This window comes from Salvia miltiorrhiza, chromosome 2, assembly GCF_028751815.1.
Source record: "Salvia miltiorrhiza cultivar Shanhuang (shh) chromosome 2, IMPLAD_Smil_shh, whole genome shotgun sequence".
NCBI classification, from domain to species: domain Eukaryota; kingdom Viridiplantae; phylum Streptophyta; class Magnoliopsida; order Lamiales; family Lamiaceae; genus Salvia; species Salvia miltiorrhiza.
In genome coordinates, this window is record NC_080388.1 from 1,102,568 (window position 1) to 1,115,929 (window position 13,362).

General features: G+C 37.6%; 1 protein-coding gene across 1 annotated transcript; it reads left to right on the top strand.

Moving 5' to 3' along the window:
* Positions 1-5,509: 5,509 nt before the first annotated feature.
* LOC131012508 (40S ribosomal protein S15a-5-like) lies at positions 5,510-7,562 on the top strand. Its single transcript, XM_057940506.1, has 3 exons — positions 5,510-5,752; positions 6,309-6,469; positions 7,136-7,562. Exons 1-3 carry the CDS (start codon positions 5,623-5,625, stop codon positions 7,232-7,234), a joined length of 390 nt encoding a protein of 129 aa, XP_057796489.1. The 5' UTR covers positions 5,510-5,622; the 3' UTR covers positions 7,235-7,562.
* Positions 7,563-13,362: the final 5,800 nt, after the last annotated feature.

Below are 13,362 nucleotides of genomic sequence, written 5' to 3' on the forward strand. Positions count from 1 at the left end.
CTGTTTGCTGTGTTCTCCGCTGCCCTAGCAGCTTGGTCCTGTTTGGATGGTCTTCCTCGTCGCTTAGCAGGAGCAACTGTTTCTGGCATGGGCGCTTTAGCTATCGCCAAAATCTGCTCAAGTCTTTGAGCTTTCAAGGCATTATTAACAGCAATATCATCCGTTGTGGAAACGTACTTCCCACTGCTGTCATAGTTCACTTCTTCATCCTCATCCGAAACCTCCTCCGAGATATGTCCATCATTGATCTCAGAAATGTTGACTGGCTGATCAAACACCGAGTTTATACAAGGTTTTAGACACTCGGCCAACCTATCAGGGCCGTAGTGTTCAGCAGAATTGGAATCATCCAAAGATTTACCCCTAGAAAGAGGTACCCGCCGCTGCTGCTCCGGTTCTTCAAACAATTCAGTGCCTTCGTTATCCAACAGGGCAAAACTGTTGTTCGACGCCGAAACCGGCAAGCTTAACTGTTTATGGTGATCATTTTTATGAAGTGAGTAACATCCCGGGTCCGAACGAGCTGGGGAAACCTGTATGTCGCTTCTCGAACCCACCTCAACAGGCCTATCTCCCTTGGCTGTCTCCTGCTCATGTTCTCTCTCGTCTCTAGCATCACCAGAGATAGGTTGCCACTGTTTCCCATTTTTAACCAAAGGCATTTGACTTCTATCTTGAACATCCTCTTCCACAACCGTCTTCTTAACGGATATTTTCCGACACTTTTCGGTGGGATGTCCTGTAAGTTTACATTTTGAGCAATAGAAAGGTAAATTCTCATACGTGAATTCAACATAGAACGAAAAAGAATCGTTATCAATTAAGAGAGTAGTAGGAAAGGATTTGGACATATCTAACTCAATAAGAAGGCGCGCGAACTGCCCAAAATCACGACGGGCCGAGGCTCCGTCAATTTTAATAGGATGACCAATGTACCGCCCAATCCCGGCTAGAATCTCAGGATGCCAATACTCAATTGGCAAATAATGTATCCTCACCCATACATTCGCCATGGAAGAATTCTCTTTAAATGGATCAAAGTGTTTGGACCATTCTCGAAGACGTACATGACCACAAGATAATTCCCAGACCGGCTTGGCTTTAGCACGAGTTTTGTCTTCAGGAGTCCGGAAAACCAGCGTATAATACCCTTTCCCAAGAGGAATAAGTTGCCACTCAGATTCTAATTTCCAAATTTTGTGAAGTTCTGCTTTGAGAAGCAATGCAGGTTGAGGTTTGTCTCCTTTACGAAGGAAAAGACGACCAATAATAGCATGAGAGAATTCCTTACTGACTTCTTGCGCATATAGGTGCTGTGGAATTTTTAAGGAGAACTGCTCTCCCTCTTTGGTGGGACGTAATGAGTGAAACCGATGAGCAGCTAGGTCGGGACGTTTCGGTGGCCTGTTCATCGTGATATCAGCATACGATTTGGATTTGGGCATGTTATCAGCCCCCACATCCGAATCATTAGGGTGTGAGATAGCTGTGGCGTTGGGTATAGCAACTTCTCGTTCAAAAGCAGAATCTGCTCCGTTACCGCCAGCCAAGCCCGCACCAGTCTTTGTGTAGTCATTCATCGGGGAATTATTGCAGGCAAAATTGTTCGAAACTATTGGGAGATTCAGACCTCCCGGAGAAGTCATGTGGTACCAAAAAACTCCTTATTTGTGGAGGTTGGAGACGCACTAGCCACCAGATCGGTCCTCCACGCTGTCGGATCCGGCCACCAGCTGCCGATGACGCCGGTCGCCGGTACGGTGGGGAGAGGCAGCGCCGCGCAGACGAGCTGGGAGCCGCGGTGCAGTCGCGCAGCTGAGATCGGCGAGATACAGTCGCGCAGCGAGCTCCGAGATCTGGGGCAGGCGGCAGCGCGTCTCAGCGGCTGTCGCTGCTCCTCCGGCGCGATCAACGACCGGTGCAGATCTCTCCTTCTGCTCTGCTGCAACGGGCCGTAGGTGGAGACGACGCCGACTGCTGCTGCTGCTCAACGGAGATCTGCTCACGGAACGCCGGCTGCTGCAACTCCTTTGCTGGTCACGGCGGCTGCTGCTCACGGAACGCCTGCTGCTGCTCACGGAGGAGGTCGGAAACTGCTGCACCGGAGGCTGGTCGAAGCCACCGAGAACGTCGGCAACGGAGGTGTGCCGGTCAACGTGAGTTAATTCGCAGGTTTGAAACCCATCTAGTTGATTCCACCGAGAGAGAAAAGTCTCTCTTTCATATATCTAACATTGAATTTATACTAAACTGCATCAATTCATAACCTAAATAAAAGGATCAGTCTCCATGAATATATTAGATCATCTATCTTTCCCACATTGATATTCTATAAAATTTAATTATGGGAAAACCTTGATAAATAAATACTTATGATATGTATTTCAAATAAATATTATTCCATATTTTTTTTATAGTTGCAATAGTTTTTCATATTAGATTTATACTAAACTTCATAATTCGAGTCTAAGAAAATTATAATTAGATTTCAATATTTGAAAATCTAAATAAAAGTATATATATTTTCGAAATAAATAGGTTATTCAAATGAATTCGGTTGTCCATGTCAGCTTAAATTTAGGGGAAATTTCTCATTTTGGGAGCATTAAGAAAATAAAATTCGTTTATGTATTCCTATGTCAAATTGAAGGGTCATGAGAAAGTCTCGAAAAATTTGAAACCTTTTGAATTTATAGGCAATTAACCATAATTTAAATATCAACAAAAGCCAAACAACAATAAGTTTATATTTTACTAAGTTATCCTAGTTATGTTTGTAATTTTAAGATAATATTAATTTATAACGTTGATGTGACCGTAGATTTATATAAGGGTCTTTTGAAAAATAATTATCTTATAGTTTTATTAAAATTATTATTTTATAGGGTTAATAGCCGAAAAATTCATGAGAAATTTTCATTTTTTGGTTTATATCATGACCCTTTAATTTGACTTTTAAATACATCAATTTGTAATGGATTTGTAATTTTTCCACGATGAGAACCTCCGGCCAAATTAAAGCTGATGTGTCTCCTACGTGGCAAAATTAAAACTGACGTGTCACTTTCTTAGACGAAACGACGTCGTTTTATTAAGAATTAAAAACAGGTTATATTTAATTAAGAATTTAAAAAAAAACTACACGTCACCTTTCCCCTTCCCCCCTTCCCCTATTCCTCCACCCACCCCCACCGATCGTCCCCTTCCCCTTCGGCCACCCCGCCGCCGCCACTTCCCACACCCCCGTTGTCGGCACTTCTCCAGCACAACGGACCTTCCTCCTTCCTCCACCCCTGCCTTCACCCAAAGTCGAGCCCTAGTCCCCTCTCGATCTCTGCCACCACCATGGTCAATTGTCGCCATCAGAAACCTCCCAAACACACGAGCTGGACAATTCCCCAATCGTTTTCCCTCCCATCGACCATGAAAATCTTCACGCTTCTCCCGAACCACCTCCTTCTCCATACCAAATCTACAACATTCACGCCGGAAATCGCCAGATTTCGTTTACGGATTCTGATTCGGACTTCGATTTAAACTCGCCGTCCACAATTTCACTGTCAGATTCGAGTTCGCCGCTGCGCTTCCCGATTTCTTCGGCGAGGCCTGCGAATACGGCCGAATGGTTCGGTTTGTGGCCGCTCCTCGATTTCTTCGGCGACGATTTTGAAAGTTATGAGAATTTGCAGATCTTGTTGAGTGCTAAATTCTTCCAATTTTTGTTGTCATTATGCAATTTTCCAGCAGCTCTATAATTGAGCATAGTGGATTCGAGTTTAGGTTTTGGGTTTTGGGATTTGAGTTCTGGAAAATCAATTTGGTGAATTCAAATTTTGGTTTTGGTCGAAGGAGAGAGACCGGAGGAGGAAATGGCTCTGTTGGTGGGGCTGTTGTCGAGGTGCCGACGAAGGAGGGTCTGCTGGTGGGGGAGGGCAGGGGAGGGGGGCTCTACTGATGGGGGAGAGGCGGAAGAGATGGTGACGTGTGAGAGACAGAGAGAGTGGATTGTGTGTGTTTGTGATGTGGTTATTCCGGCCGCCACATTGACATTCCGACTGCCACGTTGACGTTGCGGTCGCCAAATCAGATTTGATTTTGGGCAAATTTATAATTTGTGGGAAAATTACGAATCCATTACAAATTGATGTATTTAAAAGTCAAATTAAAGGGGTCATGATATAAACCAGAAAATGGAAATTTCTCATGGATTTTCTGACTATTACCCCTATTTTATACAGTAGGCCTAAGTCGGGACTAGAGATTTTATTTATTTATTTATTTTAGAGTAATTATTATAATTTATATATGAAATATTAATTTATGAAGATTCTCGTGATAGTAGGAGGAGGTCCAAATCATTTTTATATGGTTCTACATTATTTTCGTTGATGGATGAAGTATTATCTTAAATTATAAAGATAATTTAAGAAATCTTGAGAAAATCTTGAGAAAATCTTGAGAAAATCTTGATAAAGAAATACTTATAATATGTATTTCAGATAAAAAATAGTTTACCACATTTTTTTAATAGTTGCAATAGTATTTCACATTAAATTCTAGAGCTAGATTCAAGATTTAAACCCAAGAATTGGAAATGACAATTGTGTTGCATGTTTTTGAAGATCTTGCCAATTGACCTATTAGTGTGTTGTGTAGTTGGTCATTTTGAGTATCTTTACTTTTAGTTTTCTTAAGTAAATTATGGCACGAGTTAGATTTTTTTTTTTTCATTTTAGTTATGTTCGTTTTTAAATGTCAGTTGATGCAGGTATGTTGCATAGCATTATATTTTATATGTTGTACATACCACTAACAATTGTACTATCAATTATCGTTCCGAGAATTTGTCAAAGATATCAAAGTGATGGCTCCACTAAAAATTGAACAACTGATAAAATCAAATAAAATAAATAATATATTTATCAAGACGATAATAATTGACAAAAAAAATTATTATAAATTATATTATAAAATAATATCCCGTCGAGATTAAGTTAACTATAGTAAAATAACGTTGTATCACTTGGAGTTAATTTAAAATACCGAGTTTTATTATTTTAATAGCATCGTCAATAATATTTAAAATAATAACATTGGAAAGACGACGTTTATGATCTTTAGACTTTAAATACTAATATCAAATAATTGAATTATTTTTTGGAGTGAAATAACAGGTCATCCGGGATAGATTTCATAATTACTCCCTCCGTCCCTAAAATAACTTCCTCTTTTTCCATTTTGGGACGTCCCCCAAATAACTTCCTCTTTCTTTCTTTCCATTTTTGGAAACCTACCCCACCACTAATAATACTTTATTTATTCTTACTTTTCACTTTTCACCACTCCCAATACTAATTATAACATTTTTCACAACTTCCAATAATAATTATATCACTTTTTCTCCACTATCAATACACTTTACAACTTTTTATTAAAACTCGTGCCGTCCCCAAAGAGGAAGCCATTTCAGGGACGGAGGGAGTACCTTTTATCAGCATTTTAAAAGAAATATGTTTATTTTCTTAAATATTTTTGTTTCTCCCAAAATTTCTTCGCTCAGTCGCTGAAGGGTTTTAGGCTTTTTTAGTTGTACGAAGCAGAACTGAAGAAAAAAAGTGCAAAATGGGAAGAAGAATTCTGAACGATGCGTTGCGAACCATTGTCAATGCTGAAAAGAGGGGGTTTGCTTCCGCTGAGCTTAAGCCCATCTCTAATGTCGTCGCCTCTTTCCTCCAAATCATGAAATATAGAGGTATCGCATCTACATATTTCTGCTCGTGTATGTATGCTTGCGTTGTTTTATGCTTTTCTGACGGGTGCCCGATTCGAAATTTTTGGATTTTTGAAAGTTTGGTGGAATACATTAGTCTAATTGCACATATGCATATGTATATGTGTGTGCTTGTGTGTAAATTGATGGTAAATACTGCATCTGATTGTGTGTAAATTTTGGATTTTACTAACTACACTAGGGTTATTTTATAGTTTTTTTAGTTTGATGAATAGCTTTGAGAATGTGGGTATTTGTAGTTGTGGAATTTGGTTCAATGTATTTCTGAATTTGATTCGTTTCTTCTGGGGTAAGGCTTGTTTTAGAAATGTGAAATTGTGAATAAGCTTAGAATGATGGTGAAATGACAGGGTACATTAAGTTTTTTTAGTTTGATGAAGAGCTTTGAGAATGTGGGTATTTGTAGTTGTGGAATTTGGTTCAATGTATTTCTGAATTTGATTCGTTTTTTCTGGGGTAAGGCTTGTTTTAGAAATGTGAAATTGTGAATAAGCTTAGAATGATGGTGAAATGACAGGGTACATTAAGGATTTTCAAGTTCATGATCCACATAGGGTGGGGAGGATAACTGTGCAGTTGCAGGGGAGGGTGAACGATTGTCGGGCTCTTACTTATAGACAAGACATTAAGGCTCAGTACATGGAGAATTACAAAACTCGCATGCTTCCAACGCGCCAGGTTTGATTGTTTCCTGCACAATCTTGTTTGTTGGTGATTTGGGTCCCATTTTATATGCTGTTGCATCTACGCTTCGGTGGTTGAATAATGTGATTTTGTCCTGTTTAATTCGATTGCATATCTTGTTCAAAAGTTGGAGGCTTCCAAAACATCTTTTGGCATGTGAGGGCTCTGGTCTCGTCTATGATCTAATTAATGAATCAATGGTTCTCCTTAGCTCATTACTTTTTATATGAAATTGGAGACCCAATAATTTGGTAAACTCGAGTCAGAGACTTTTTTGGGAAATGTTTGGTTAGGGAAACTGAATTCATGGTTTTGGTTTTCACGGATGATACTGAATAAACACCGCTTGTTAAGACATTGATCTGGGCCATACATGTAATTGATTTTGACATACTAAAGAATCGCTTTGAAGAAGTTTACCATCTGGTTTTGTATCTATTCAACAACTTCATATGCTGCATTTTATCTTTTCATGCTGATATATGTTTATGTTGTGAAGGATAATGTCACATTTTCTACGATAACTTTTCAACTTTTATGGATATGATCGCTATTCTGATTTGACTCGTTTAAAAAAATTATTGTAATTTCCCTCAAGGCTCTTAAGCTACATGTAAACAGCCTCATGGTTATAATCCGTATTCTTTATTCCATATGCAGTGGGGATATGTAGTGGTCACGACACCAAATGGAGTTTTGGATCATGAGGAGGCTATCCGGCAAAATGTTGGTGGCCAAGTGGTCGGATACTTTTACTGAAGTTCTCATGTACTGTTATACTGTGAGGATGAAGTCAGACGAGCTACTGCCATTTTCTTCTTTCAATCTTGTATACTTCTCGTCTAGAGCTAAGAAAGTGTAGGAAGAACTTAAAAACTGTGTGAAGCTTCCATTGTAATAACTTGGGGATGATTTCTTGACACAACCAGTTGCTTGGCATATTCTCAATTTTGTGTATCTTTAACAATGTCTTGTTGCTGCTAGTTCCGTGTTTCCCAGCTGCGGATCTTTGTACGAGATACTTGAAAAACGAAACTAGAAACCCCTAGAAGTTTCTTCGCTTTGGGAATGTCTTAATATCTTTTGATTTCTGTGGCTGTTTCAGTTCTATCATCAACTGTCATGGCTGCTATGTGGTTTATTTCAGTTCTTACTTCTTACCTTGGCTTATTACTATGTCTCTGCAGTCAGCATGACATGAAATTTAATGCATTGTGTTTTATGAATTTGTGTTGAGGTGGCGAACTATCGGCCCGGCCCGAAATCTATCGCCTAGGATCTTTTTGGAGTATGTTTTATCATTTAAATCAAATGCATTCCATGTGACTTTATTTAAATTTTGAAAGAATATTGAATCGGACGATACCTATACTTTTTTGATATTACAAATGTGATTCTATGTGTTTATTCTCAACTAATTTTACCAACGCCAAAATTTGACATCCTCTTTTTTGGATCGAGATCATTTTTGTATATGCTCACTCACCATCTTTCTTTTTCTTCCAAAAATATTCAACTATTTAAGCTAATCATGAAAAATAGATGCATGATACAAAAAAGCCCTCGCCTTTTTCGAAATATTCAATTACAATTGTTTGTCAAATGAGAAAAATAGCTCGATAAATATTTCCCAAAATTTGTAATAAATAATTGATGCAATAACTATCATTTAATATCCATTCATAGAATAGTACTCCTATACTTGGTAATAATTATAGAAGTTGGTGCATTCGTTGTTTTTATTTATTTATTTTCTTCGCTAGGAAGCAAAAAATAATCTCACAATAATCTAGATAAAACACTTAATCTCCATTCATATATTAGCCTTTCATCGTTTGAATTTTGGTTGAGACGGATGATCAATTAAGGTAACAAATTATATTTAATTATCTATATATTTCAATAACTTAAATAAGTATGAGTAGTGGTGGGTATTACTATAAATTGGTCCTCAATCAAAATGTATAGTAAATAATTCTTTATTAATTTTCAAACGAATACTGGTGTGGATTTATAAATTCAAAATGAGTTTAATCAATTGTATAATATCCAAATATTTACCTTAAATTTGATTTTTTATATTTTGTTATTTATTTATGTACTATATCAATTATCTACATACTGAGAGGTCTCCACTATTCTTTATCCTATGTGGCAGTCACACAATTTATATTTGTTTCACTCTCAATTCTACACCATATGACATTTATACATTTGTTTTCATATATCTAACATTGAATTTATACTAAACTGCATCAATTCATAACCTAAATAAAAGGATCAGTCTCCATGAATATATTAGATCATCTATCTTTCCCACATTGATATTCTATAAAATTTAATTATGGGAAAACCTTGATAAATAAATACTTATGATATGTATTTCAAATAAATATTATTCCATATTTTTTTTATAGTTGCAATAGTTTTTCATATTAGATTTATACTAAACTTCATAATTCGAGTCTAAGAAAATTATAATTAGATTTCAATATTTGAAAATCTAAATAAAAGTATAGATATTTTCGAAATAAATAGGTTATTCAAATGAATTCGGTTGTCCATGTCAGCTTAAATTTAGGGGAAATTTCTCATTTTGGGAGCATTAAGAAAATAAAATTCGTTTATGTATTCCTATGTCAAATTGAAGGGTCATGAGAAAGTCTGGAAAAATTCGAAACCTTTTGAATTTACAGGCAATTAACCATAATTTAAATATCAACAAAAACCAAACAACAATAAGTTTATATTTTACTAAGTTATCCTAGTTATCTTTGTAATTTTAAGATAATATTAATTTATAACGTTGATGTGACCGTAGATTTATATAAGGGTCTTTTGAAAAATAATTATCTTATAGTTTTATTAAAATTATTATTTTATTGGGTTAATAACCGAAAAATCCATGAGAAATTTTCATTTTCTGGTTTATATCATGACCCTTTAATTTGACTTTTAAATACATCAATTTGTAATGGATTCGTAATTTTTCCACGATGAGAACCTCCGGCCAAATTAAAGCTGATGTGTCTCCTACGTGGCAAAATTAAAACTGACGTGTCACTTTCTTAGACGAAACAACGTCGTTTTATTAAGAATTAAAAACAGGTTATATTTAATTAAGAATTAAAAAAAAACTACACGTCACCTTTCCCCTTCCCCCCTTCCCCTATTCCTCCACCCATCCCCACCGATCGTCCCCTTCCCCTTCGGCCACCCCGCCGCCGCCACTTCCCACACCCCCGTTGTCGGCACTTCTCCAGCACAACGGACCTTCCTCCTTCCTCCACCCCTGCCTTCACCCAAAGTCGAGCCCTAGTCCCCTCTCGATCTCTGCCACCACCATGGTCAATTGTCGCCATCAGAAACCTCCCAAACTCACGAGCTGGACAATTCCCCAATCGTTTTCCCTCCCATCGACCATGAAAATCTTCACGCTTCTCCCGAACCACCTCCTTCTCCATACCAAATCTACAACATTCACGCCGGAAATCGCCAGATTTCGTTTACGGATTCTGATTCGGACTTCGATTTAAACTCGCCGTCCACAATTTCACTGTCAGATTCGAGTTCGCCGCTGCGCTTCCCGATTTCTTCGGCGAGGCCTGCGAATACGGCCGAATGGTTCGGTTTGTGGCCGCTCCCCGATTTCTTCGGCGACGATTTTGAGAGTTATGAGAATTTGCAGATCTTGTTGAGTGCTAAATTCTTCCAATTTTTGTTGTCATTATGCAATTTTCCAGCAGCTCTATAATTGAGCATAGTGGATTCGAGTTTAGGTTTTGGGTTTTGGGATTTGAGTTCTGGAAAATCAATTTGGTGAATTCAAGTTTTGGTTTTGGTCGAAGGAGAGAGACCGGAGGAGGAAATGGCTCTATTGGTGGGGCTGTTGTCGAGGCGCCGACGAAGGAGGGTCTGCTGGTGGGGGAGGGCAGGGGAGGGGGGCTCTGCTGATGGGGGAGAGGCGGAAGAGATGGTGACGTGTGAGAGACAGAGAGAGTGGAGTGTGTGTGTGTGATTTGGTTATTCCGGCCGCCACATTGACATTCCGACTGCCACGTTGACGTTCCCGTCGCCAAATCAGATTTGATTTTGGGCGAATTTATAATTTGTGGGAAAATTACGAATCCATTACAAATTGATGTATTTAAAAGTCAAATTAAATGGGTCATGATATAAACCAGAAAATGGAAATTTCTCATGGATTTTCTGGCTATTACCCCTATTTTATACAGTAGACCTAAGTCGGGACTAGAGATTTTATTTATTTATTTATTTTAGAGTAATTATTATAGTTTATACTATATGAAATATTAATTTATGAAGATTCTCGTGATAGTAGGAGGAGGTCCAAATCATTTTTATATGGTTCTACATTATTTTCGTGGATGGATGAAGTATTATTTTAAATTATAAAGATAACTAGGACAACTTATTACAGATATTAATTTTTTACTAAAATTTAAAGGGTTAAGGTGCAGATCCACCCCTAAACTAGACCCCCTTAGAGCTTTGACCCCACCATACTCAACCTTATTGCAAAAACCTCCCCATAGTCCGGAAAAAGGGTGCATTGAAACCCATAAGTTAAACGACTATTTAACGCCGTGTTCTTTAAAAAAAAATATTTTGAAGTGGGCCCCACCTTAACAAAATTGCAACGGTACTCTAATTAGAATTTAGGGTTCAAATAGGTTAGCGTTTCTTGAGGATATTAGGATTCGAGCTAATATCATGAGTTCGAACTCAGGATTCAGGTCTTCCTCATCGCGCGGTCGACGACAGATGGAGAACGATTATGAGGTTAGGTATTGTCGCTACGAATTTGAAAGCAAGTGGTTGAAAACAAAATTGTGGTTTTTTTTTTATTGGTGTGATGAACCAATACTACCCTCTAACTCCTCATCACCATTCCCTTCTACAATACTAGGCATAGGATCACGCTCATGATCTGCATAAAACTCAATCTCTTCGTGGACAACTAATTCCAGATAATCTAAAACCTTTCGACATTGGATTGGATCTCTAAGGGGAACTAGGCCTTTATGTATACTATAGTCCTCATTAAACGCAAATACTGCTTTAGGTTTAGAATAATAACATACCTCGAATTCAACCATAATTCGATCTAAAGTCATGTTTTCTATATTGTCTTTTATTTCAATATGATTAAAACCATCATACTTCCATTCACCATTTTCTTCCATTTTTTTTCCAACTACCCTGCCAATTGAAAATAAATGTAACCACAGGGTTCGACATGCTGCACAATAACACAATGCATTCGTGCTTCATCTCAAAAAAAAAAAAAAAGCAAAAAAAATCGTGAATCCCACTGTTCTATTTCCTTGCATGCTCTATAAAAAAGGCACTCAAACATTCAAGTTTGGCCTTGACTTACCTATTTTCGAGGGTTTCTTTCGAGTTTATGGTATTCGAACAATCGATTGCCGTCAAGAATTTCGCCAAGAAACACCTTCGTCTTCTTCGATTTTGTCTCCCAGATTCTGAGTTTTCGAATGGAATGAGAAGAAAACTCTTTGTCTACTGTATTTGCTAAGAAACCCCGCGCATTTCGTTAATGTGGGGCCCACTTAAAAAAAATTAAAGAACACGGCGTTAAACCGCCATTTAACTTATGGGTTTAAATGCACCATTTTTTCGGACTATAGGGGAGGTTTTTGCAACAAGGTCAAGTATGGTGGGGTCAAAGCTCTAGGGGGTCTAGTACAGGGGTGGATCCGCACCTTTAAAATTGTCTTTTCATGATAATGCAAAAAAAGTTACCCTAAAATTAGTGGCAGTCTCTTCATTTGCACAGATACTTTTACTTTTACGATAAGTTTTATCTTCTTCTTTCCTTCAATCCTCCCTCTCCATCTTCTGGTTTAACCTTCGCCGCCTCTCATATCTCTCTTTTTCGATTCAGTCTACCGCTTTTATCGTCGCTGCAGAAGGAAATAGCACCGTAGGTGAAGATTTCTCCTTCTCGGTGAAAAAATAGAAACTGCAATGGCGATTCCCCCCTCTTCGGGGAATATCAAAACTCAGAAAAATTGCTCCGGGAAGCGCTCCGGCAAACCCTTCTACATTTTGATTCGTGTACCCTTACTTAATAAAGGCGATGTCTTCACCACCAACCTGAGGGATGAGCTGAGATGGTTTCATCAGTTGAGATATTGCAGTTCCTATCGCTGGTTGCAATAAAGTTCCGATATCAATATATTTATTTTTGGTGGTGGTGTTGATTTTTTATTTTTATTTTATTTTACTAGTTCAAAAGCAAAGGCGTTTCTTAACATAGGATTTATCATTTTCATATTTAATGGATTTATCATTTTCATTTAACATAGATTCATTTTTCATCGCATAAAAAGTTATTTTATTGTAATATAATACCTAGCAGTTTCATTTTAATCTAACACAGGTTCATTTTCAACAAATAATTGTTGCACATACTGATATGATTTTGGGGGTTGTTTATTAATTCCTTGACATGAAGGTGGATTTATAAGACCTTTTTATTTGTTTACATATGGAGTCAGAACAATTATACTTTTTTCCAATGATAGACATGTACGTATGTCCATTATGAGCTCTATGATGATTGGGGCAAGCCACAAGTCAGAACAAATATTGCCTCCTTTATTGTATCACCCTGAGTGTCATCATCAATTGAGTTTTGGTACCAATAATTTCTTATAAAGATCTCTCAGCATGCTTCATTTCTATAACGATAATCCAATATTTGGTTGGCACCTATTTTATCATGGTAATCAAGATTATTAATTATTATGCTGAGTTCGTGAATGCGTTCAATATGTACGTCATTTAAATTATTCGAAACTCCTTCGTCCCTTCAACGAATTTGACAATGTAAAACATCG